We start from the raw sequence: 27,766 nt of genomic DNA on the forward strand, positions 1-27,766 counted from the left end.
AACAAATAATCACCAATCCACTGTAGGAGCTATGAAGACGTAAGACGCATACTTCGGTATATGTTTTTCAAAAAATATTTAATCCACATTTATTTTCAGAATGTTTACAGGTTTGTTTCTCACCCCTTTATGCAATGAACTGCAACCCAGCTGAATTACTGCCTGATAGGATAACCTAGCTTAGAGGTACAGAAGCAAATTTTCAGCTAAAGTTGAAAAACTACATTTCTTCAAAAGAATTTACTGAAGATATCAAGCAGAAGTTATGCAACTCATCATAAACCTCCAACACAAAGAACAAGAAATGTTCCAAGCATCCAAAAGTCTTTCTGAAGTTTTCAATCTTTATTTTCTACTAGCCAAAATGCTTTACATTTGGCAAGCAAAATCTGTCTCCCTATGATAAGGTCCTTCTGTGAATTTGCAATTAAAATAACCTATTGTATATATTTTTTCAAGTCTTACCTTTTTATTCTAATTTTTTTTATTTTTATTTTTACCTTGATGCTCCAAATGCTGTGCATGTGAAGTACAACTGTCTTGTTTCAAATGGAATTAAGAAAGGACACTTGCTTGTTAGCTGCTCGCACCAGTCTGGCAAAGCTCCACTTGCCAGTGCCAGCGGTTCCTGTAGTTTAATGCAAGGTGGAAAAACAAGAAAAGTCTTAATATCAGGCTCTGGCTGTCGCAACAATTTTGTAATTAAGTATGCAGACATCCACTACACCCAAGTGCTTTAGCAAGATTCTTCCTTCCATGTAACTGCCACTTATTTTTTTCCTCTCCTTTTGAATGCTATGAGAAGTTCAGTGTTTCTAGGACTCAAGAGTGGACAGAGGATGCTTTGCCACAAAGACACTAGAAGCTGTAGTAAACCTTGGGTCTATGTACTACTCAAAGCACTGTAGGAACTGAATATACAATTACCTGGAGAAAATAACTTTTGTGTTTTGCCCAAAAGTGATTAGATACTACCTCCTCAATACCAGAAGACACAAAAGAAACCTGGTAGTAGTAAAGATGATACTCACTGAAATATTACTGTATTCTCTTCTAAAATACAAGTATAATAAAAAAGACTGCACAAATTACTACAAAGATATTCAGGGTGCCTGAGCAGCACTGAAAAGTACACAAAAAAAAAAAGGAACTTCTTTAAAAAAAAAATGAATAACTAGGGCAACTTAAATAGAATTAAAAAAAAAAAAATCAAAAAGCACACAAGGACCAAGCAAGTCAAGAATCCTCACCTTCTTTCAATCTTTGTTAAAGAAAATGTAGTTCTATTGAAGGACTACATCTTGAAGTTTTCCTTTTAACACATCTAACTCACCTGCTACCAATGAAATACTCTTTTCTAAAGGCTATTTTTGAAAGTTTTATGTGGAATCTTTTTGAACCCTGACACAATTAATTGCCTTTGTTACAATATCATCAGGCAGACCTATGTACAATACATGGTAACACTGATGTTTGGTGCAGGAAAAAAAAATTCTTTATAGCCAAAAGCTACAATTCTATTACAACTTTTTTCTTGATATGTTTTTATTCAGACTAGTCTGTTCTTACCGAATTTGCTCATATAAAATATAGGGTAGTAAGTATCATACGACCCAATTCGAAAGACAAAATAGTAAAAAAAGTTAACAATTTCAAAAAAAGGAAGGGAGAGTATTAAAAAAAACAGTAGTATGTATATACTTCGTATATAATACATTAATGTAATACCTCAATCTGTTGCAGAATCTTTGTAGTAATTTTTTTGCTGGTGAATTCATCTGGTGGAAAGTTAAACTGAGGATGCTCCTCTCCTTCTGAAAATAATCAAAAGCAAATTTTTTTCATTTCATTTCCATTAGAGCATTTAAGATGCTCTGCTAGAAATCTAACTTACCTTCCTGAGACGTTCGTGCTGCATAAGGGTCACTGGCAACTATATACAAAATACGAAGTAACTGCAGAACATCTTCTACTCCACAGGAGTTCTGCCCACTGCCAGCTTTGGCTTGAGGCTGTTCTTTTGCCAAGCTAAGGATATCAGAATTCTGAAGAGTAGAAATGGCCCCTTGACTTAATCCAGACTTTGAACCATGTTCACAAAAATCCTGTAAAAAATTAATTGTTAGGAATGAAAGCTGCATTACTATCTTTAGGACAGTGCACTCAAAGTTAATGATTTGAGAAACTGAAATGGTTACTATGTTTAACCTCAACACTTAAACTGTGGATGGTTCCAATCACCATTCAAACACATTAACACTACTATACTTAACAGAAGACATTAGAAAAAAAGAAAAAGAGAACAGCAAAACCTAAGCTTGCTATTGGTATGTGAACATTCAACTTCCCTATCCATGTCATATCCTGACTCAACAAGAATCTTTAAAGCTGCAAAACAAAGCACACAGCCATTCGTAATAAAAAAAGTTTGGATGCAGACATATACCTTGTATGCAGCTATGAGCTGGGAACAATTTCTGTTTTTCCTAATACTTTTATTAGTGCCGGTTAATTTCCAGTGGCGCAGGAAAGCTGAGTCTGCATTCTTCTGCAGGTAGGTTATCAAGTCATTCTTTGGTAATTCATCAGTGCCAAGGTACTGCTCCACATGCTCTACTGACCAGCAACCCTACAACAGGAACCACCAAATGTTGGTTCTTCCTGATTGTAAAGTCTTTAAGATTTTACATGCATTACATACTGTCTTTTTTAAAGGAGCATGCATTTACCGATACACTCACTCGTATCCTTGGAGTATTTCAAAACTGTTAGTTTTTTTAATGTAGCATTTCAAAACCTGCACTAAGATTTGTTTTGCTTTTGATTAAACAGCCATAAAAGCATACACAAAGGCAGTCTTACCATTTTTCCACTTTCTTTCTCTTTATCAGAATCCTTCATTTCTCTGTACATGATTCTAGATAGGAAAACAATGAATTAGTATTTCTTACTCACAGCAGAGCCTCTAAATTCTGTAGTTACACATTGACTTGTTGGGTTATCAGTGACATTTAGATGAGGTGATGTCAAACAGCCATAGCAGCTGTTCTTTGCTGCACAGCACATCTGGGATACCCTGATGCAGCAGAGTTCTTCAACTTGCATTTCATTTTCATGATGTCAATATTTATCTTGCAGAGTATGTAATTTATGTTTTCTTAAGTGAGATTTGAGTATCCTATCTTCATTTCCCAAACCAACTTCAGGTTCTTCACTACACACACACACACACCCCCCAGCACTAAAACTCTGAAGTCCTTGGGCAGTTTGCTGTGGATTAGCTCAGGAGATACGCACACTCACAACTACTTCCTGTGCTCTCCAGCTAGAACACGGGTTTGTTACTCATACCATTTTTCACACAAGGCAACTCAGAGAACAGGTGCAACACGTGAGCACTGCTGAAATTTTAAGTTAAAAAAAAAAAATGCAACCACCTTATTACTGCAGTTCTTGCTTTCCTGAAGGTTACTTTTCTAGTATGACAGAAGCTACGCTGGTGTAGTAAACAGAAAATGCACAATCATATATTCTTACAGTTCCTATCTATTACTCTAAAGCTAGGAAGGTCAGAGTAGTGTAAAGAGAATACTGCAAGTTGGAAGGAACCATCTGGAGACCTAGTCCAACATCCATACTTAAATGTTACATTTAAATGGAATTTCCCCTATTTCAACTTGAGCCATTTAGTTCTTGTCTTTGTCTTCTCTTCTTTTTTTTACTTGTCACAATAAATAAGTCTTCCCTACTTCCTTCCACTAGGTACTCACACACAATGATAAGACCCCACAAACCTTTTTTTTTTTTTCTCCAAGCTGGACAGTCCCAGATCTCCAGCTCCCTTTGTATAATAGGTGCTCTAAGCCCTTTAATCACTGTAGCAGCCCTTTCTCAGTCTCAATCCAGTGTCCACGTCTCTTGGACAGACAAGCCCTGGACACAGCACTCCAGTGCTGAGCAGAGAGAAGGGGAAAATCACCTCCCTCAACCTCCCTAATGCAGGCCAGGATGCTAATGGCGTTCTCAGCTGCTAGGGTCCATTGCTAGCTCACATGCAACTTGATGTCCACCAGAACCCTCAGGCATTTTCTGACAAGCCGCTTTCTATCCATCTGGCCCCCAGCCTGTGCTGGCACATGCAATTATTTTTATTTTTCCCTAGCTGCTAGACTTTGCATTTCCCTTTGCAGAGCCTTCATAAAGTCCGTTCTCCACATTTCTCAAGCTTGACGAGGTGTCTCACAATGGCAGCACAACCATCTGGTGCACCAATGACCCCTCACAGTTTTGTTTTGTCTGCAAGCTCACTGATGGTCTGCCCTGTCTCATCATACAGTTCATTAATGTATATAAACAGAACTGGGCCCAGCATCAACCCACGGGTTACACCAGCTGGACTTCACACCAAGGATGACAACCATCTGAGCCTGGCAGTTGAGGCAGTTTTTGGACACTATGCAATCCATACTTCAATATAGTTTGTCAGTGAGGAAGAAAGTGTTGGAAATACTGCTGAATTCAAGGAAAATAACATCTGCTGCTTTTCTTCATCCACTGAGCTAGGCATCTTATCATAGAAGTCTATCAGGTCAGTTAAGCATGATTTCCACTTCAAAAATCCATGTCACCTACTTCGAATCACCTTCATGTTCCTCATTGTTTGAAAATGGTTTCTAGGACTACTTTCATCACCTTCCCAGGGATGAAGGAGAGAGTGACAAGTCTGTAGTTCCCTACATCTTTCTTGCCCTTCAAGGGGGATAGGAGTGACACTTCCTTTCCTCCAGTCCTCAGAACTGCCTCACAGTCACCATGACTTTCAAAGATAATGAAGAGTGGCCATTGGGTGCATTCCATTGGGTCCCATGGACTTGTATGTCTGGTTTCTTTACGTGTTCCCTAACTTTTTGTCCTTCACATCCCTTACCAGATTCAACTCCAGATGGGCTTTACCTTTCTAACCCCATACCTTCATGCTAGGACAACGTCTCGATTTTCCTCCTATATATTGCTGTATATTCCTCTCTATACTCACTTGACCCTTCTGCCACCTTCTGCATGATTCCTTTTCATGTTTTGAGTTCTGTTGGGAGTTTCTTATTCATGCATGCAGATCACCTAATGCCTCTGCGTGAATTCTCACACATTGGATGGATTGTTCTTGAGTCTGGAGGAAGCAATCCTTGAAAAATCAGTCATCGCTCCTGGATCTGGACTATATCCCATGGGATTCTTCTCAGCAGTTCCCTAAACAGGGCAAATTCTGCTCTCTTGGTCAGCTGCTTGACTTCTGAAATACTATTAACAAGTCACAGCTGAGCAGTAAAGGTTATGACTTTTGTTTTGTGGTCAGAGCACTAGCCTTAAAACCAGTAAGAATATTGTGACATAGATACAAGACAAATGAAATTCTAGCATTGCTTCCTATAAAGGAGGAAGGGAAAAGTTAAGAGTTTCACACCCCGTTCCCAGCTAGACATTGTGTTTTCTACACAGAATAACAAACTTGGGAGCTTACGTATAAGTAGGCTCCCAGATGCGCCTCAGTTTGTCAGACTTCACGTTGCCATTGCAGGAAAGCTGTAACAACTTCTGCACGTAGTAGAAGATGGTAGATCGGAAGTTCGTTAGGGGCAGTTCTACTTCTCGAGTTGTTCCGAGACCAGAAACTTTCAAGGTGAGTGCTAAGCGTGGCGAAGGCATGCACTCAACCTCTTCCAAGAGCTCTGAATGAGGTGTACCTGCATGTGAAAAACACATCTGAGAAGTCATTAATATGAAATATGTAATGCATGATAAGTTGCTTTAAACATTAATGAAGTGTCTCAATAAAGAAGCGTGAAGTCTTCCTGCATACATGCCAAAGAGGTGATACCGGTTGTAAATACAAACTGTATCAAAGGACTCTAACTGCAGCACTTCTTTATCTGAGTAAAGCTGACAGGAAAGTCTGAAATCCTCATTGATCCTCACATCTTGATAACATCCCCTTTGATTTGATCATATTTGCCCTTGCCTCTGTCCTTCAGACTGTTTCAACAAACCATCTCCAACCAAAGCTATTCTGGGTAACCCAACACACAGATTATTCCCTGCAGGTGGACCAGACATCACAAGACATTCATCATTAATCTGAGTTAAATTCGTGCCTGTGCTTATTTTACAAGTACTTAATTTACTTTTCCCTCAGTAATGCCTGGACCAGCAGAGGTAGATGAAAATCTCATTCAGAGAGAAGCCACACAGCCACCAGAGCACGTACTGGTGAACAGTGACTGGATCCCCAGAGCCCAATGGGCCCTCAACAGTGAGTCTCCAACATAAAGCCATGCCAAGTATCACCAACACCTTATCAGCATACCCGGTGGAGGGATTTCTAGGTCAGTTGTCTGCTGAACATTAGTACGACCAGGTCTTGGGTCAAAAGCAGGAACCAAAGCAGAAAACTGACGTTTCAATACATAATCATCATCCCATGTTCTTCTACGGCCTCCTTTAGTTTCATACTCCTCTTCTTCCTAAAAAAAAAGTAGTTGCTTTTTATATTCTGCTACAAAGAATCCTTGGATCAAAAATTTAAGTGGTAGGGCATACAGCAGTCAAGTAAACTAGAACTGAAACAAACTATATCAAAGCTAGCACTTAATAATATTAGTTCTAGTTAACTGGTCAAGCAGGAATCGAGAGAATTATCAAAACCACCGACATACAGAAATCAGCATAAGTGAGCTAACTTCAAAACAGGTGTATTTACAGCTTCTGGAACAAATGAAACTTTCCATGAAGCACCAGAACATAGGGAAATAGAGAGTATTGTAGGCCAGCAAACTCGGTGTAGCTGTTTTGCATATTCCACAGATTTCAGAATATCAGAGATCCAAATAAATCAATACTCTCAAAATAAACATATCAATATTTCTGAAAACAAGAAGTATTTTTTGAATGTGTATACATACAGTGATCTATAATATATATACATTTTATCCAAAGATTAAACCAAATACCAAAGTACTGGAACTACTATGGTGGGGAGAAATAGAACTTTTAATAAGGTTTAGCAAGTATTATTTTCCCAGGACTTTTCTACAGCAAGCTTTTAATCTATTCAGCTGCTCTTAGAGAACAATTATGTAGTATATCAGAAGGAACACAACCGGAATAAAAAAAAAAAAAGGAAAATTTTCTTTTCCAGATCCAATTCTTCCTGTGTAATTTTAAGCAAAGGCCAATTTAGTTATTTCTCTTTCTTCCCATGAACAACAATGGTACCTAAATTTAATAATTTCTGAAAAGTAATCAACAGTTTACTAACTAATGTTATTATTTGCATTGTGTATCTACTTTAGTACTGGCTTTTCCATTCCTAACTTCATCCCTTCGTGCAGAAGGTGAAATAATTAAATATTTAGTAATGTGCTGGAGATTCAATTAAAAGCATAATCACAGTAGGTTAAAATACTATATATTTTGGTTCAAATGACTGAAAATTTGCTTTTTAATTAAAAGACGAAGTGCCTATGATTCCAGAAAACATTTGTTTAACAAAGATAAAATTATCATTAGTGAAGTCTTATATTTTTCCTCTTAGACCTTGCAATATCCTTTCTGATGACTTCAGTGGTGATAGAAGACCAACCACTATTTACACCACAAAAGAAGAACCAAATGAAAAGCCAGAACTCACGATAATGTATGCCAGACCCATGTGGACTCGCCTGCTGGGGTTTGACTTCCCTTTTTTTATTCGTTTTAAGATCGATTCCCTCTGGCATACTTAAATTATTACAGTTTGCCTCACACAGGCTTAAAGTTAAACACATCACAGAACTGTATTGTTACAAAATTCAGTAGCCTACCCACAAAGTTACACCGTTTTACCAGCCAGTGAACCAGTGATCTACCATTTCTACCATCTGCCAGCTGGTTCTCAGGCTGTTTTTAAGATGTTAATTCTGACCTATAAGGTCTTAGGGCATACTAGTGTTCAAAACCACTTTTCTCTGGAATAAATATTGAAGGTGGTACAACCAAATGTGTACAGAACAGGGACTGCCCTGTTAGCTGTCCTATCTAGTGCAGCCTTGTGATTTTGGATCAGTTTGAATGCACAAGAAAACAGCTTAATACTAGAAACATACGTAAGAATGGGGAAAAGAGAAAACTGTCTTTGTAAAGTAGCACTCAATTTGCAGCCCATGAACAGTATAACATGATTTTAACTTTGGTATTTCATTTAGTCTTAATGGACAGGTACTCCAACCGAGTAGTTCGAAATCTAAATCCGTTAGTTTTAATTAATCATAAGATTATAACAAAGATCCCATATTGCCAAAAAAAAAAAATCTGCAGATTTTTAATGCATCTGTCAGTCAATTAAGACATTATCTATGCTAACTATACTGTACCATAACTTCCTCATATTCTTGATCTTCTTGGTTATCATCTTCATTTTCGTCATCTTCTTCGTCCGGTTCAGGAAGATCCTCATCATCATCTAACTCTGCCAATAGAGTACTAGCTCGGCAGCTATCAAGAAAATCTATAATACATACATAAATATATACATACATATTTACATAGAGAACAAAAGCCAAGAATTACCTTTAAAGCAGAATTTTGAAAATTAACGAACAGGGCCATTGGTAAGAGTGAAAACACAAATATCACTTAAACAACAAAAAGAGAAAACTAAAACATTTACTATGGTATAATAAGATTAAAAGCTGTGATAACAGCATACACCCGACAAAAAATACAGAGCTCTAGTCACAACTAACAAAAGAAGCACTTAACATTTGTATAATTAACTTATCACCAAGTGATCTGTTTCTCATTTGCTTACATTTTATAATCACATTTATTTTAAATTAGAAAAGATCACCAAAAAAATGGTACAGAAATGTATACTGTCTGTCTAAATAATCGCCCAAATAATTCTCTATGTCTAAATAATTTTAGAAACAGGTTAGTCATGTAATTTCCACTAAGAATGTGTGGCTTAGACCACAAATTACAATGTAAGAAACATTTAAAATAAAAATTAAAGAAATATGTTTTTAAAGATTCAATTGCTAATTAATTTCTGTAACAAGGAGCTGAAGACAGATAAAAAGTTCAATTTCACCCATCTAGTACTGAGACTTAAAGAACAACCCCCCAGAAGAAGAAAAGTTCACAGCAATCAAAGGTGGAGTGGGTGGGTGGATCTTTGACCTTTTACATTTTTCTGTAAACATGTTAACTACCTACACCACCCAAACACCCTCTGAATTGTTGCCAATGGCCCAACAGAAACTTTAAGGTAACTCTATTTGTCCAGTTGTTTATGATCTATTTTAGGGCTTGTCATCCAATCAAAACATCAAACAGGACTTAACTAAAAGAATAAAAGGAACGGCTATTTGCATCTATCGTAATTAACTGCCTTCAAGTGGCTTAATTCCAATATCCATTGAAATTACCGGATATTTGTCAAGCAACTCCAATAGGCAACACAACAATTTTAATCCAACTACATTTTAAACAAATCAAGAATCTTTTGTTTCAAGAATATCTCATTACCTACAAGCTTTACATTAGGAAGTATTTTTCCCATATCTAGCCCCGGATTTGCTTGACTTCTCATCAACTTGATCCCTAGATATTATCAACCTCGTTAACTAAATCTTCTTTCACAGCATTCATATCTTGCAAATAACTTCTGTCCTAATGTCTGTGTAGAGCATATAGTGCCCACATAACCCTGGATTTTGTTCCTCAAATCATGTAACTCTATTCTCCAGGTCATGTTCATTTCTGTGCTCCATTTTTTTCGCAATTACTATTACGGTATTGAGATACCCAGAACTTCACATACTGTTTTTAACATATAATGTGCAGACTGTTTTCAGTCACTGAGTAATAGAAGATACCTCAGACTGAGCACATAGCATGCCTATACAACAAAATGAAAAATAACGTTTTGATTTTAATTAGGGGTTCATACGCAAACTACGTTAGATAAAGTTACTTAAGGAAAAAAAAAAAATTTAAGTGCCTAAATAAACTATACCATAAATAGTAGCAACAATGTGGGGTAGACTGCTGAAAATAAAGACCTGAAAACATAAGGAAATACTACCATGTTAACACTATTCTACATACTGCCTTACAGAACTACTAACATTAACAGCTCAACTTTCAAATACTTTTCAGTAAATAATAAACTACTACATGAGAAAATCATACAAACAGAAGAAAACAAAAAAAAAATCATTAATGGAAGTCTGCTTATGTTCATTTAAAAATGAAACTTACCATATAAAGAATATTCTGCCTCCTGACCTGTATCGCTCTCACTAGATGTTGATGTTAGGCTAGTAGTTAGAGTATTACTAAGCGACTGACCAACAGATAAAACTGTAGTTGCTGTAGCTACATTGCTGCTGCTAGTAACACTGGATGTAGACATGGTCACTGTTGATGTGGTACCAGTTGTAGTCAGATTAGGAAAACTTTGGGCACCCATAAGAGGAGAAGCTATAGATAAAGATACGGTAAGATACAATAAATTATTTGATGACTTGAAGAGTACAATTTACATGCATGATGCCTTTGTTGAAAAATATATTTGGGGTTGAAAAATTATCAGATGTTACTTAACAATAAAGAATAACAGACTAAAGGGGAAGGGTTTCCCAGGGCAAAAGTGCACCCTAAAAAGCAGATGTTCACTTCTGAGCATATTCCCTTACATACATTTAAAACAAATAGTTTTATTAAATCCCAAAATCCCACTGTAAATATGAAATTACTTCAATACATTTTCAACATACAAAAAATATTTCTGAAATCTGTTATTCCAGTATCATGTCTGTCTTTAACCCTAACCTCTAAACAGCAATATAATTAAAATTTTACAGGGAAAATGGTTTAACTATATATAAATTAAGACCATAACATAAGAAAAATGTGAAACTTGTGATTTTTGTGCATTTTTGTTCTTACAGCAGCTCTGACTTTCTTTCACATAACTATTAGCACATATGTTCACGATAGGCAATAAGCCCCAGTTGGCTATATAGCAAAATATGGAACTTAATACCTTATATCTGTTGGATGATTTATATAAATGTCAGAATAAGAAAGCAACAAGTAAGAAGTTACCTCACAGCACAAATAAAACACAGTAAATGCATTTTAGTTCAAGCAAGACTGAATTAACTGTAAATTCAATAGAAATAATTTCAGGTGGCATACGTAACCGAGTATTGGTTATACCTATGTAAAACCTGTACTATACTTTTACATCCCAATCTTAAAATTTTTTTTTTTTTTTTGCATGTTTATCTTCCAACACAGAAGATTAATCACATTTGTATGTGCAAATTTGAGGAGTCACCCATACCTAAATTTAAACGTTATGTTTTTCAATCTAACTTTTCTATAATTTATCAAATGCAAGTTCTGCAGTTTTAAAGTAAACATTTTCATTACTGCAGCTTATGTAAACTGAGGCACTGAATTCTTAAAAAAAAATAAAAATCTGAATTTCAGACTATCAAGGTTTGCAAAGGTTACTACCCTTGAAGAAGGGCATAACACAACAAAGATTCTTCCCCTAAGTGCATTTGGTAGCTGTTTGAGAAAAAAGAAATGTAATTGCTTCTATTTTTTGTTGTTTGTCAAACTCTCGTCCCCCTCTTAGGAAGAGATGACAATTTTAAATAAAAATATAAAAATGGAAACAAAGTATCAGCCAAGGTGACCCAAGCAGGTATAGTCCTTGAAATTATTTCTAGTGGAGTTTAAATTTAGGGTGGTTAATAAGCCTACGGTGATCCCTACAAAAGCACTGAAATTTTCCAAACCAAAGGGTTTGTCTTTTGTAGTTTAAGAACTTGAAAACAGGTTGTTCAGTATTTGTATCTTCCACCCACTTCTAATTAATAACAGTTGTAATTTATAATAAAAGTTCATTATAAGTTTGATGTTACAATGAACAGAAAAAGCCATTAAGCACTTGCTCTGGATTCAAGAACAACTCCAAAGCAGCCACCCCAGACAATAGTTAACTCCTGGAAAACACCGATGTTCTAAATGCAGCCACTACTGCAAGTCCAGAAAGACTTACATCACTAATCATGATTTCAGAGTTGACTTTTGCTTTGCTGTTGTTGGGTTTGGTGTTTTTGTTGTTGGTGGTGGGGTTTTTTTGTTTGTTTGGTTTGGGTTTTTTTTGTGATTACTGTTTTGGGGGCTTTTGGATTTTTAAAAGCTGGATAGGCAAAAGAATTTAATAAATAAAAGAAAAAAATCCAATTTTTTTACAGTGATCCAATAGAACTTCAGTTACACTGCTCAAATTTAGCCTCTGATCTCTTTTTGGGGAACAACTTCCTAGTTACAGTTTCCATTTGTATAAAATGTATAAAACAAAATAACTCCTACATGAGGAATAATTTTTGAAGTATGGATATATTTCAGTATTAAATCCAATTCTTAATTTGACACATTCTTATTTCCAGCTTTAGCACTCTGTGATATCAAACATGCATGAAATAAACAAGCTGTTGAAGTAACTCACTATGTTTTTCAAAGGAGCTCTCTCTGTCTCACCCCAGCACAAAACTACTTCAGAACCAGAGGCACTGACTGTCTGCCTAAAACAGGATCAATTACTGGAAATTTTCCCTTGAGTATCTATATACATTTTTAATGCAGGCTGAAAATATTCCTCACACACTAATATACAATATGAATTTAAGAATACATTAAAAAAAAAAATCCCCAAGAATAAAAGCTAACACTGCTAAAAAAAAAAAAAAAAAAAAAAAAAAAAAAAAAAAATAAAAAAAAAAAAAAAAAAAAAAAAAAAAAAAAAAAAAATTACAAATGCTAAAAGCAAACACCACATTTTAGAATAAGGAAGCACAGAAGCCCTAAAAAAGCCCAAAAGCTCAACAGGAAATGAAGTGCTTCTTTCTGGCGTGGCTAACTTCACTTTTTCTAACTTGCCTACCTCACAAACTGCAACTCCCCAGTTAAACTATTACCACCATCACTGAACAAAATACCAGAAGGCTGGGTGAGTAACAGCTCTGGTGGGAGCATGCTGGAAATTCAGAAGAGTGAAGTCACAGCAATCAGGTTTACAACTTACCTGCTAATACCTGCTATAAACTGAGAACATGCAAATGCTAAAGCACATACATAATGCCATTTAAATCACTGTTAAGCACAAACTTCTTTACAATACATATGCCTGAACAGTTCACTGAATCTAAGCCTTAATGACCACACCATCTTTAGAAAACATGCACAGTATTAGAATACATTAAGTTATTCAGCCTGATAGAATGCTGGAATCTACTAAAACTCTATCCTTCTGCAGTTTACTTTTTTCTTTTTATTGTGCTTTCAGTTCCTAAGCTCAGAGACCTGACAATAGGCACAAACTGTCTTTCCTGAGGAAAATGGAAAAATCACAGGGACAGGCAGATACAAGCAGACTAGGCCAAATCTACATAGATCAGACAGCAAGAGTATCCTACGCTAGCTACTGCTGCTAGGTGTCCAGCCTCTTGCACTAACCCACACTCCCTCTCTCTTCCTGAACATGTAACAGACATCAAGTCCATTTTCTTTTTCTGTTTGGTGGGTATCACAGCTTAATCTGATATCACAGAGCCATGTAACACTTCCCAGCTGAAGTGAACTCTGTGAGCTCTGCTGCAAGTTCTACAGGTAGACATACACAAGGTCAAGGCTGCTCTGAGTTAATTTCCCTATCATACCAACTGAACCCAAACTTTAAGTCTAATGAAAGCCAAAGAAACAACAAAAAATTCAATTGAAAATAAAGCAAGCTTACTTACTTGCAGTACTCATGACATTTCTTCCCAAGGTATTAGTATTGTTGTCACTGCTACTTCGGCTCAAATTCATGTTGTTTGTGGCGTTGGTACGTGCTATGTTTGCCACTCTTCGTACAAAGGACTCCAGGCTGGAAGTTTCTCGAGATGACAAGTTAGGAACGCTTGCACTGGAGCTCATTGGTGCCCCAGCAGCCAGCAAAGAACTGACTGAGAGTCTGTTACTTGCTGAAGAGCTTAGAGGTCGTTGGGAAGCTGCTTCTTTATTAGTCAGTTCGGATACTGAACTCACATCAGGAGAGCTTATGCTAACAATTCCCATGGATATAGCACTGGACTCCCCAGGAGTACGTATTGAGTTATCAGGACCTAACTTCCTCTCTGCGTTTTCGTTTCCCATGTCTGCTGTTAAGGTGCTGGTGCTTGCACTGGAAGATGACCCTACTTCAGCCTGAGGCACACTATCAGTGGAAGACAGAACAACAATTGGTTCATGGACGTCAGTGCCTGAAACTATATTTTGCTCCATTACACTTTCTGATCTCCGCTCCATTTTGGTCGAACCCAAGCTGATGTCGCTGCTACTGGCCACGCTACACACAGAACTGCTGCTTCCTTTTCTACTTGAGGAGCCTGCAGCAGCAGTCGTCTTGTCTGGACAGTTGTTTTTCACCAAGCTGCTCCATGACTGCGTTGTGCCTGAAACAGTGGATGAAACAGGTTTGGGTGATGCCGCTGAATCAGGGTCGTACCCTGGTGCAAGCTTGAGGTCAAACTTTCCTTCTGCGCCCATACGGTAAGAGTTAGAGCCACCAGCATCCCAGGTGACATCAATCCAGCCTGGAAAGGGACAGGAGTTTGTGAGATCCAGCAGAAAGCAGACAGGAGCGTGTCAGACAGTAGCTCCACAACGTGGGATCAGCTTCTCATAAGGGCTGCATGTCCGAATGAATAAAATCACTAAATAACCCTTAATGCCAATTAAAAATGCAAGTGTTTAAATCTAAACGATGTGGTATTTTAAAGTGGTGTTCCCTCTGAGGCAGCAAGCATGACCAGCCTCTGTTTTCAGGCTCACAGAACCCAGTCAAAAGTAAAGTCTCCTTCAGGAAGGAATCTGACTGACTAGGATTTTTCAAAATTGCGTTACTAGATTCTGCAATAACAGAAATGTATATTGAAACATATCATCATAGCTTGTTAATATCTGTCAAAACATTCTAATTCTTACAAGGACATTTTATAATGTTTTTCTTTATTGGATGCTTGTGGATAAGTGTATTTACCTGACAGAAGATATTTTATGAAACTCATTAGTTTGGGATTTCTTACGCTTGCTCTATGAAGTCAAAGAATTAATTTACTGATACTCAGCTTTTTAGTTCAGTAACTTACACAGACACAAATGTTTCTTATTCACAGGAAAAGTCTTACAACAGTCAGGTAATGACTAGTTCAAGTAAGATTTCATGCTGCAAAAATAATACTGTTCACAGAATGAAACTTTATACTGGGACCAAAACAACACTGAAAAGAGATGCTACTCTTCAACTCCTTCGTTAAATGATTATTTAGAGTATCAGTATTAACAGTTAGATGTAATAAATATGCAGTAATGAGGGTACAGGAAAAAATCAGCTAACTAGGACAGAAATAGGGGCAAACCACTTTACTTTTGCTACTCTGAGTATGGACCGCAATCTCAGAGTCACCTAAAAAATTTCCTCCTAGTATTTCTTATTCTACACTAACTGTAACAAAACTTGGTGTCACCATTTTAACTGAAATACGTTTTCTTAAAAAAAAAAAAAAAGAAAAAAAAATCTTTAAAGCTCAGTCACCTTCTGTAACCTCAGACAGAAATTATTCAAAACAAGGTATCAGGTCCAGATGTGTACACAAATTTTTCCTTAATAAAACAGAGCGCTAACTTGAAGTAAAAGATTCTTTTTTGTATTGTCAGGTGCGGTTTTACCTTATAGCTATCCACAAGTCATCACTTCCTAGACCAAAACAGAAGATAACAGGCAAGTTTCTGTTTAGAAATATCACTCTGGAGGAAGAGTATTTAAAAATGGATAAAATTTTCAGGTCTGATAAGTAGACATCTCATCCCCACATGACCAGTTTTAGATCATATTATTCTTGTATGACTTTATTCCATCTTCATGAGCTGTATCTGAGCAGCTTCATGTCATTAAAGCTTTGCAAGGAAAGTTGTGAAGCAAGTCTGAATTTTTTCTTTTCTACGGGATACTTGCCTTTTTTAATCAAATACAAAAAAAATGAGGTTCCATACTGCAGTAAAACAGTATAATTTTTCTGTTTTATGAATATCTGAACAGTGTATTTTGCAAAAGCATAACTAATAGTTATTTTTTCGTATATTTCCTTTTCCTGAAATATTACAAGGAGTTTTATATCTGCACAGTTTTTTAAAACATAATATGTACGTGGAGTCCTACTGCTCCATCATTGCAGCTCTAAAACAACTCAAGATTTGCCTAAACTTGTGAATAAAAAGATAAAAGTCAATGGGATACTATTTTCAAAATTCTGTTTGAAAGACAACTGTGGCAGGAGTAAGAGCCGTTACATGCTCCACATCGGCATCACCATTGGATAAAAGAACCTAAATTTCTCTTATGCTTAAGTGGGAAAGCTTTACTTGAATGTAGGAACAAAACCACTGAGTCAGTAGAATACTACTCACTAATAATACCTACTCTTCAAGGTGAGAACATATCTATGGATGCTGTTGCATCTGGTAAGAACAACATACAGATGACAGAAGAATTCCCTACTAGCTATACTGAATCGCTTAAATACGATTCAAAGTTTCCACACATTTTACGACACTGTACTTTGGACATTTGTCCATGTTTGAGAGCTGACAAACTAGTAAAAAAAAAAAATTAAAAATCTGGCTAAGAATGAGCCTAACAATGGCTGAGGATGCTTCAGAAACAAGGCAAGTCTTATATACCCCAAAATACAGGGAGAGGGGGGGAAAAAGGTGGAAAGCATGTTCTGCTGACAAGACCATCACACTTCTTCTGGAACCTCTTCAGTCTCTTAACTTCCTGAAGACTGACCTCCCTGGATGTTGCAGGTTTTTGTTTTGCTTCTTTCATGCTTTTAATTTAAAAAATTAACAACTTGATCCCAATGAAGCTAGCAAGGTAGGAAAGGTACAGGATATGTCAAAAGTCAAGAAAAATATTGCAAATGCTAAGCTAGAGGAAATGAAGAAGGTAATTACAGATGTTGCAGGCCCAAAGCTTAATTAACTAGTTTGCACCAATCACCTTCATATACTTTCTCTTCTTTGTAACACATGTCTAAATAACTATTTGGTATTTTAATTACACAAAGTTCTACAAATGCTTCATTTACAGCAAGTATTTTTTTTTCATGCATTAAAATGGAATTTCACAAATGGAGCCCAAAAACTGTAGTATTTGAGTTCCTTCTCCCCAAATTATTTATCGTTTTATCAACTTCTTTAAGACACTACAAAGTAAATACTTTAATGCTTCCCATGTCCCATGAAGAAACCATGCTACAGACATTTGCAAATTCAGGCAATTAGTGCTCACCATTATGCAGTTCTCCTGTAACAGTGCCTTCACCCTGTGGGCTTCCATCCTGATCTCTCCATTTCCAATCAATTCCTCTGATGACACGAGCTCCTGGAACCATATATTTCAACACCTGAGAACGGACCAGACGTCGTTGCCTGCGCAGATTTGCTTCAGCTTCTTTAGCAGCTTTTCCTACATGAAATGTAAATTGAAATGAAAAGATTTAAAAGTATTGAAAGGGGAATAATTTTCCACTTGTTTCAAAGCAAGTTCCACCACAAAAGTTAACCTGCTTTTTCACGCTGATTTCTGCATTGTATTGATTTCTGTATTGTTCATTAGCTTTTTAAGAGAACAAATAGGATGTGCATGTTCTCTTACCCAGCTGGTCTTCACATACTCCATTCACAGTGCCATAAAGTTCAAATCCAGATAAGGAGAGGTAGTGTGTTTGCCCACTGGCATTCTTTCCCATCTGTTTTATTCTAACATGTCTCCAACCTTGCTTCTCATCTTTTGGTGGGTCTAAAGGCCATGTTGCTGTAGACCTTGAAATTTATTATAAAGGGGACAAAAAAGGCAAAATAAAAAAAACTTTAGTATCAAAGCAAAGAAAACCATAATGCTGATCATGTATGGATAAAACCTGAATACTGCCAAGACTACACAATACAAAAAACCTATTAACACTATGGAAAAATTCTGGATAAGTGCTTGTGTTATGATTTTCTTAAAGCAGTATCAAATGCAAAATTTACAATGATGGAAAAGCACATATGCCATTATCTACTTTTCAGCCCAACCTCGACAAAATAAGCCAACTACTGTTTCTTTATATAGTTACTACACCTACATTACACACTAAATCAGTGAACAGCCAAGTAAATTTTTAACTGAGCTCAGTTTTATAAAAAGTGATAAAATACACTGACATACCCTGGTTCGTTGAGACTACAGTCATCAACATGAGTATACAAAGTAGTCCAGTTCTGTCCATCTTTAGACACCTGGAAGACCCAGTTTCTGAGAGCAGATCGTCCATAACCTCGAGCATGGCGCAGTGTGTAAGCTGACGGTACAACCCAAAGGCCAAGATCAATGGCAAACCAGGCATTCTTATCATCATTAGTGTGACAATTCAGAGCTGAACTGTCACGGCTCAGGATGTCTTCCAAACGGCCATAAGGCAGATTTCTCCCTTCTGAGGATGTGACCACTACTAGCCCATAGGCTGCAGGATTTACCCACTCATATGCAGTCCTGTGTTAAAAAGAGAAAGGTACTGTTCAATTATTACTGATAGTAAAAGAACAAGTATCGGCAACATTTTACATTTACTGTAAATTTTATATTACAACTGGTTTTATTACAAAAATGATGAATATAGTTTTAGAAAATTAGATAACTTTAGAGATGCTCCAAACGTCACTTTACTACAATAGTTTAAAAAAGAACAAAACTAAACAAAACCACTGGAAAAAAAAAAGACCCAAGCTTCCCTAATCCTTCATTTCTTACCTAAGTACACAAATTCTCAACAGAAATTCAGACATCCATATTTTTCTGTTATGTAAGTAGAGCAAAAAGAAATGTAATTCTACTGATGACAGTAAAAGCAAAGATACCTCCCACTCCTAAAAAAATTAGAACAAAATTTATTTATGAATTCTCTCTCCCCACCTCACCCCATGGATCAGTCTGTGTCTGACTTCAATACATTTAGCTCTGAAGAAACTCACTTTGCATTTGTCCCAATCCAGTAAATAATTCCATTTTCATCAAAGTCATGTTGATGCCTAAACACAAATGTTTGGCCTTCACGTAGTTTTCGTACAAAAACAAATGAAGCTCTATCAAAGTCGTACCACTGCTTTGCTACCTACATACAAACAAAAAGAAATCAGACATTAGAGATGTAGAATGCAACCATTCCTTGTGAACTCTGTGTGTGGCACGCTGCTCACCATTTTCAGGAGATATTGTTCTAGAGATTCAACTGTTGCCAACGGCTCCATCTTCAGCATTCTACCAGTTCGATCTATTAAAGATGTCTCCCCCGAGGCACGTTCCAAACGAAACCTCAAGCGCCTTGTTAATATCTGAAAGAGCAGCTAAACGTTAATATAAGCTTTTCCATTTCATTTTTTTTTTAAATTTTAAGAAAAGCAATATATGTCCCTGCAACAGTTTTAGTGGTTTATCAGTACTTTTGTTGTGTAACTGAAGCAAACCATATTCTAATTTAAAGCTTTAAACAGTGATTCCCCAGTACGCCATTTTGTCACTAAACCAAACAATTCTTTATTATGACAGTTAATGCATAAGTTAATTACATATTCAAGTTGGTAACTTTCTCACTTTTAATGAGTTTTCATAGCTTTCATTTCCAAATCTTGTAGTCTACCAACTACAATAATACAAAAACTGAAAATGTTTTTTGAAAATATGCAATAGCAGCAGGGGTTTTGTAACCTTCTGCAACACCTTTCTACTAATTTAACATATAAACAGAAATACTGACAATTCATTGACATTTCACAAAATCCTGAAGTGTGCTTTCAAATAAACAATTAAGACTCCAGACAAACTGGACAAAGGCAATGCTTTTAGCCAAACTGCAGCTTTCCTTTATAAGAAGCTGCTGATACTGCAGCTGTCTTGTATTACCAAATGAACACACATCCCTTTTAATGATTATAACCCATCTCTAGTTATCACAAATAAACATACCTTATAATTGTCTTTAACTAAATGCTCATTCAAGTAGTAAGGATATGTACTAGGGGGCCATACTACCATATAAAGCAAACAATATTAGAATACGAAAGAAAGAATAAACATCTCTTCAACCAAAATTTACTTTCACTTCACAATGTAAAAGTGACAGTAAAGGAATATCCAAAGACTTACCCGAAGTGTTAACAGGAAATAAATGACAAAAAAAAAAAATAATCTGTTGTTCTTCACCTAATTGTATCCACTTTTACAAGAATATGGTTCATACAGATTTGATGTGTGTAACTCTTCCTGGAATTGACATGTAAGATCCAGCTTACACTTACCTGCAGGTTGTACGTAGACCCTGGTGTATCATAGAGGTGGAGAGGCAGACGTTCGATAGATTCTAACACGGCTATCAACTTCCGAATCAATGCAACTGCTGGGCGACTGTCAAAATGAGAGTTACTATGTTACCACACAACAAAGAGAAGTATTTTACAGTATCTCAGAGAGGAGCACCCAGTGGTAGCATGCATCTCAGCACGTTACTTCTACTGATATCATCTGTCCTATTCACATGGTTACAGCACAGTAAGAAAAGTATTGCACAGAGACAGACATCACCTTTATATCTGTCAGCAGACGCACAGTCAGTGCAGCTGCCTTACAAAGAGAAGTAACTCAGTAAAATTTTCAATGCTACTTCAGTAGCAGATGCTGTCTTTTAAGACCAAATTTCTATTCCAAAGAAAGACAAATTGAAATGGAAAGAACAGTTCCTTTGTCTAAATTATTTTAAGCATACCATACTGCTTCACAAATGCAAAGGTGGGTTTTTTGTTTGTTTGTTTTTTTTTTTGTTTTTGTTTGGGTTTTACCTTTCATCATCTTCATTTTCACTGAACGCTGTTTTGAAAACGTTTATTCTATCTACCAGTTGACTACAGTCTTGTTTCACATCTAAATCAACGTTCTAAGAGAAAAAAAGGCAAAAAACAAATGTTACTGCTAATACAAAGTAATACATCCATTCTTTATACTGGCTCACTAAATTCCCTGTTTAAAATCTGCATGTGAAAAGCTAAATTATATCAGCCAGCAGGACTGTTTTTTGGAACAGTTTGGTTTTTTTTAAAGACTGTTAATGGCTCATTAGATGAATAAAAGTCATCTACTGTGATAGCATACATTCAAATGGGTAGACTACCAACTGGAGCAAGTCTGCCTGATTTTGATCAAGTCAGTAAAAAGTCACTTTTATAATAGAATTTTCCTTAATTAAGGCAGAAGCCTACAATTTTATCTTTTTCTTAATTTTTTTTTTTCAGAGACTTATGTTCTATAAACTCACATTATTTAAAACTGTAAGCAATGACTGAACTAAGCCACTACTGCACATTTCATATGGGGAAATGGTATTCTCATCCTTCAATAGTACGATTAAGTTTTCCAGAGCAGTCTTCATTAAATCTCTCCAAGTATTTTCTCCCTCAATACACTGGAAGACAAAAAGACAATTACAATGAAACGAGGTAGCAGTTTTTCCACTTGCTTCATTTGAAAAACAATATCCCAGTCAAGTACATAACTAGGAATTACACGCATACAAAAATCCCCCACATTTTGCACAGACACACTGCAACTTTACATCACGACAGCCTTGTCTGAATGTTATCATGCTATTTCCACTGACACCACACCCAGTAAACCAAAGGAGACAGACTCACCTGACTGTTTGTATGAAGCTCCCATGCAGACTCTAACTGTGTGGCTATATTCCTCAGTGTTACAACCACTCCTCGAGGCATGCTTTCAACAGCTTTAAAATGATCATCATATAAATCTCTCGCCATAGTGCGTACCTGCAAATGGATTTTGATAATCAGAAGTCATACCTTACTGTAATGGACTTCTTTAAAAATAACAGTCTCGTTACAGACAAACAAATACAGATGAACCAGAACCTATGATACAACGTGAAATGCAAAGATGGTGAAAGGGTAAAAGCACAGGAGCCATTAATGGAAATGTACAAAATCTTACTGAAACTTGCAGAAACTAAGCTTACCATCATACACTAAACTATGTAGGCACATAGGCAGGTGAAAAGACAGGACTGTCAGTCTGTAAATCTCTTTCTTTAGAAATGTATCATTGGTTGTCTTTTCAGAGATAAGATTAAGCGGGTTTTATATGTTTTCTGAATGTTCTACTCACATTCCTTAAAATAATACACACAAAAAGTCCTTACGTGACCTTATACCAAGAACTGCTTTTTCTACGAAGTATGAATTAAACAAGATATAGATGTAATAAAAATAAATTCTTATTGAACAATATTTTGCTTCTAAAAAGTTTCTCAGAAAATCCTTCCTTTTCACTATCACCACGAGTTCCACAATAATACGTTTCACAAGCTTTGGCACCACACAGCACAATCTCAGGTACAAAAGAGTGTTCCTTTTATCATTCCACCTATCCTCATTCACACAGTAATTTAATTTTCAATTCAGTGTCACATTTCTTCAGATGTTAAGTGTCCTTACATGCTGCAGATTGTAAAGAACATAGCAGCTGCACTGTTAGAAACTGCAAGAGAGGTCAACACTGAAGATTAGCTTGAGTCCTTGGCATCAGCTGGCCACAGAACGTACTGTTATTTTGTGGCTTTGTAAAAAGTTTAATACTTGATTTCTTAATTCCTCTTTTTCCCCCCCCCCACTCTGTTTGATAGGGGAAAGAATAATTTTAAAGCACTCTGAATTAGGCTGTTCACACATTTTGTTTCACTACCACAGCTCTTACAATACTTGCATTCCCCATCTGCCTCAATATCCAGTCTACAATTAGTAACTGAATGTAGCAAACCGAAGCAACATATGCCTCTGATACAACCCTGGTATTGATCATAACATCTTTTTACAAAAAAAAAAAACCCCTATGGAATTATACATATATAGGTCAGGAAGACTGCCTTTCCCCATGTTTTTAAAAAGAAAATCCATTTTCCTCTAGAAGAGCACAGAGTTTACCAAGACTGTTAGATAAAAGCACCTGCAGAAGCGTTTTGTTCTGAGTGAAGTCTTTCCCTTCAATCTTTGTATAAAATTGTGTCTAGTTGAAATCAGGCATATTAACCCTCTAAATGGAAACTATAACTCCATGAACAGGTTGTAAAATAAACAAAAATCAATTCAACTCTAAGTATAAAATTCACATATGCTCACCAACCTTTTGCTTTGTCTTCTCCAGCTTAGATTTCAGCTTTCTTCCTCTTTTACCTGTCCAGCCAGTCACAAATTCTGACCCTGTAACACATTTTTAGGGAAGTCAGAATTTCTCACAAGTATGAAAAGCAACAAAAACTAACTCATATACAAGTGCTCCTACCTGCAGATAACACATACCTACATACTTACCCAAAGAGGTTTCAGCTGTAAACGAATGCTTTGTTCCTCTGTTAGATTCAAATACAAAGCCTGGCAGATCTTCTTTCAGTATTGTAGCTTGCTGACCGTCAGAATTGTGAATTGCAATTTCTCCTTCTTTTAAGCAGGTGAGTGACCAGTTTCCTACAGTAAGCTTAGTTGGCCCTGGTGCTGATAAAATTGGCTGGCTTGTGGTAGATGGTTTTACTTGGCTTCGAGCTCTTTGCAGCTTCTCCAGGAACTCACTCCTACTTTCTATTTAAAAACAAAGAAAAATTATTTGTTTCTTTCAGCAATTGATTCCAGCATCATATATCTCAAACACTTTTTTTTTTTTTTTTTGAAAGAGCAAAACAACTGAATACATTCAATGCAAAATTAAGTTTGAAATTAAGGGTCTTAAAGTGTTCTGAATTTCTTCCCAGTATACTTCTGCACTTAACAGTGACTTATTCCATGATCGCACCAAAGTGGACAATGCAACTCTTCCTGAATGGTGCTATTGGCAGATGTATTAATTAATCTTTAAAATTATAGTAGGAAAATCAAAGAAATCTATTATAAACTTTCAGCCTTCAAATAATTTATCTCACTATGACTGGCATGAACCAGTCTCATACGTGAGTTTTTAGAAATAGGAAATTAAATGAATCCTCTGACAGGAAAACAGCAATCAACTTCCCAGCTCAAAGCAAGTGGAGAAAAGATGTAGAAGCCATCTAGAAATCAGAAAAAAAATACACAAAACTTTACAGAGTTTCACAATCAACATGTGCTAAAAGCAAATCTGAGCTAATGGCACTTGAGTGTCACAAAGGCAACCCAAAAAAATTTTTTTATAAGCTACATTAAAACTTTTATCTCCTTTGTAGCACCTCTACATTCACTTCAGAAAAAGTAATAAGGCCACAATTATGCTACTTAATACAGTGACATTAGGCTAATTCAAGTCATAATGCACAAGTTCCTATTCCTCTTTTTAGTAGTTACAAAAACTTTATGGATCTCTGTCTCTGAGAAAAACATTAAATAATTTTTTAAAAAATTATCTAACAGCACCACATGAAACTTGATTAAAAGGTAATATTTAGATGTAGGATATGATTCTGTCCTCTGTCAAATATCTACGTCTAGGATACATAGGCAATCTAGCCTGAAATTATTCCAAACAAGTATCTAAATTTTAATTATATTTTGATATTGTAGTAATTAAAAGGCTGCACACTACATTTGAAATGTTAATTAGCACAATTCCAGAAATTTTTTTTTTAAATTAATAACATAATGACCTCAAATATTTAAAGATTACATCTCATCTTCAAAGTTAACAAGTATCCTCATCTTTCAGCACACTGATCTGATGTACAACTTTTGTAGTCCCTGCACCTATAAAACTGCTGTTTTCCTTTTGCTGCAATGACTAATGCTCTAGGTTTTTAAAGTGTGCTGTATTATTGTATAATGCAAAAATAAATATTTCTGAAAAAATTTATGCACTCTTGAGACATAACATTCTTTACTGCTTTAAATTCACAGCATTCAGAGAGAAGGTATACAAAAATAATTTTGTAATTTCATATGCAAGATCAAAATTCTGTTAATGAAACCCTCCCAAATTTTCATAGTTAGATTTTAACAAATTTATTATGTAGCACACCGTACTGAAAGTGCAGTGATGACACATGATTAGGAATAATTTTGTATTCCCTTAGACAGAATTTGAGACTCAAAGCTTCAGAATTACCATTAAATTTCAATTTTTGCATTGAATTTTATTTTTAAAAAAAATTTCAAACAAAACAAGTGTTAAGCTAATGTGGAGAGGGGTGAGTACAGACCTTCCAAAACAGCTCATAGTATATATTTTCCCCCTCCCATCTCCACTTTCATCATGCGACACACTAACAGATTTCATTGCTCAACCCTCTATATTCTTGCCAGTCGTGAAGTTACGAGTAAGTATACCACAAGGTTAATCAGTGATGATGTGGGAGAGCAGAACATACACTAGAGTTCAGGACTTCAAGATACTATTCTGAATCTATACTGTACCGCAGTAATTTTAGTTAAATATTAGTTTTTTATCTCTTAAACAGGCTGCTGTACACCCTTAGAGCTAATGGTTAAAGTTCAGGCAAATGACACTAAAACGTCAGCACTCTCAGTAGATGTCCATTTGACAGAAAGTTGTAAGAAGCCTCATTTAATCCTAGTTTAGCTCCTTCCCTTCCATAATAGCCATGCTAGGTATCTTGTTCAAAAACCTGGGAGTTATTCAATCTTTTTTAAAAGACTGATACAAAGAGAGATCTTAAATTCTCAATTTGAATTCTTTTGTTTTAAGCTCTCTTCACTGAATATTCATGCGCGCCATTCCCATTCCACTCATCTTGCACAGAAATAGTAAAGTCTCACTCCTAAGCCCACATGACTTGGAAGGAAGAAAGCAGAATTGGCATTTGGCATTCAGGGGGAATGAGCTAAAAAATTAACTTGATGGATCTTCTTAAAATTGTACTGTATGATAAGCAATTACCTCAACACAAACACTGTTTACCTTTCAAGGTATTAGCCTTGTTAAAAAGAATGAGAGGATACACTTTCTGACTAAATAAAAATCTAGAAGTGCTTTCCAGCTGTGTTATAATCTAGAAACATACTATATCACATCTTTTCCTCATTCCCCAAAAAACGATTAATAGAGTCATTAGCACTTCATTTCTATCCTGAATCATAATATGTTCTGTTATTTCCCTCCATGGCTTGTTGAAAAACATCACATCTCAAAGCATTTTATGTCTGCAGGTTCACAAATGCATGAACTGTTGCAAAAAAGATAAAACAATAAAGGAGGGTTGTTTCTGCATCCAGAACAAGCTGTGTATTCTGTACAGAAAATTAACACCACTTGTGCATTGACAGAGCATAAGGTCTGTTCTCCCTTCCTCTCTCCAACAAACAGTTAAGACACTGTAATTTGTTTCCCAGTCTCAATGAGAAACTTTCCATTACTTTGTCTTCAAACACATGCAATTTCATTCTGCTAGCTAAAAGCCAACAAATCACCATCTCAACCTGCTTTTCCTGGGATGGCCACTACAAAGTGCTTTTAATGACTGGGATGAAAAAAAAATTAATTATGCATGGAGAAGAATCAAAACAAAATGAAGTTAATACACTTTTATTGGCAAGATGTTTACTCAACACAATTCACCAAGGAAGTCAAGTTATGGTCACATGCTATCTGATAAAAAAGCATCACAATTAACTGACCACCTTCCACCTGTTTACATCCTTTACTATTTAGCAAGCCAATTCCTGCAAAACAAAATAGCTCAAATCAAATTATATAAACAAATAACAGTCTCAAAACTTAACTTAGACTTGAATCATAAGGAAACTACCTGAACTATCAGATCCTCCTTCAGGGCTGCCACTGGAATACATTGTGGCCAGTTTTCCATCCAAGATAAATCTGAACCATCCATTACTACCGTTAGATAGCTCCAGGGCTGCAGCATCGCTCCAGATATACAGGCAGTCCCTTCCCCGAATGATTGACCAGTCTCTCCAGTGATATGGTTTACCCTGTTGCAGTTCTTTAGCATCCTCCTGTGGTTCATCCTCCTGTAATAAAAATGTATTAAACAAACCAACCAACCTAACAGCAACGATAAAACCCCCAAAACCCACAAACTTTCCACAACCCATTAAAAAACCTGAAACCAAGAAAAAAAAAAAAAAAAAGGAGACATTTTGAACCAGCTTGAGAAAAAAAAAAATTACTCAAAGTGTAGAAACTATACTTCTAAAAATACATTTTACAGACAAAAGTAGTATCTTCTAATAAGGAAAACACTTTCAAGAAGCAAAAAAAAAAAAAAATACTGACTGGGACATCCACTGGTAAATAATTTCAATATGCGCCGAAGGTTTTAATTATGTAGACAACTGTTTTCTTCTTAGTATTTTTAATATATTCCGTAACAATGTTTAAAATATCTGCAATTATTTGATGCATGTACACTCAAAGAGATGCACTTTGTTCAGAAAGGATTCATTATAATTTAGCAGTCATTTTCAACACTAGACAAAGTGTCAGTCACCTTGACCACAGTTAAGTATGAACAGGAAAACTCAGCAGATAATAGGTGTTAACAGAATAAGAAGTCACAGAAAA

At 36.0% G+C, this 27,766-nt stretch overlaps 1 protein-coding gene across 1 annotated transcript in view; it reads right to left on the reverse strand.

Moving 5' to 3' along the window:
* HECTD1 (HECT domain containing E3 ubiquitin protein ligase 1) overlaps positions 1–27,766 on the reverse strand; it is a 59,764-nt gene that overhangs the window by 7,077 nt on the left and 24,921 nt on the right. The window contains exons 12-33 of the mRNA XM_008944286.1: positions 26,991–27,213; positions 23,578–23,841; positions 23,390–23,466; positions 21,886–22,020; positions 21,510–21,656; positions 21,037–21,131; positions 20,500–20,605; positions 19,402–19,536; positions 19,177–19,316; positions 18,374–18,697; positions 17,819–17,985; positions 17,453–17,629; positions 13,857–14,693; positions 10,297–10,518; positions 8,406–8,539; positions 6,362–6,518; positions 5,519–5,741; positions 2,863–2,917; positions 2,447–2,629; positions 1,895–2,105; positions 1,729–1,814; positions 501–628 (exon numbers count right to left, since the gene is read on the reverse strand). Coding sequence (XP_008942534.1) covers positions 501–628; positions 1,729–1,814; positions 1,895–2,105; positions 2,447–2,629; positions 2,863–2,917; positions 5,519–5,741; positions 6,362–6,518; positions 8,406–8,539; positions 10,297–10,518; positions 13,857–14,693; positions 17,453–17,629; positions 17,819–17,985; positions 18,374–18,697; positions 19,177–19,316; positions 19,402–19,536; positions 20,500–20,605; positions 21,037–21,131; positions 21,510–21,656; positions 21,886–22,020; positions 23,390–23,466; positions 23,578–23,841; positions 26,991–27,213 — 4,226 coding nt within the window. The remainder of the gene's footprint in view (positions 1–500; positions 629–1,728; positions 1,815–1,894; positions 2,106–2,446; positions 2,630–2,862; positions 2,918–5,518; positions 5,742–6,361; positions 6,519–8,405; positions 8,540–10,296; positions 10,519–13,856; positions 14,694–17,452; positions 17,630–17,818; positions 17,986–18,373; positions 18,698–19,176; positions 19,317–19,401; positions 19,537–20,499; positions 20,606–21,036; positions 21,132–21,509; positions 21,657–21,885; positions 22,021–23,389; positions 23,467–23,577; positions 23,842–26,990; positions 27,214–27,766) is intronic.

The sequence above is a fragment of the Merops nubicus genome, unplaced genomic scaffold, assembly GCF_000691845.1.
Source record: "Merops nubicus isolate BGI_N331 unplaced genomic scaffold, ASM69184v1 scaffold5557, whole genome shotgun sequence".
NCBI lineage: Eukaryota > Metazoa > Chordata > Aves > Coraciiformes > Meropidae > Merops > Merops nubicus.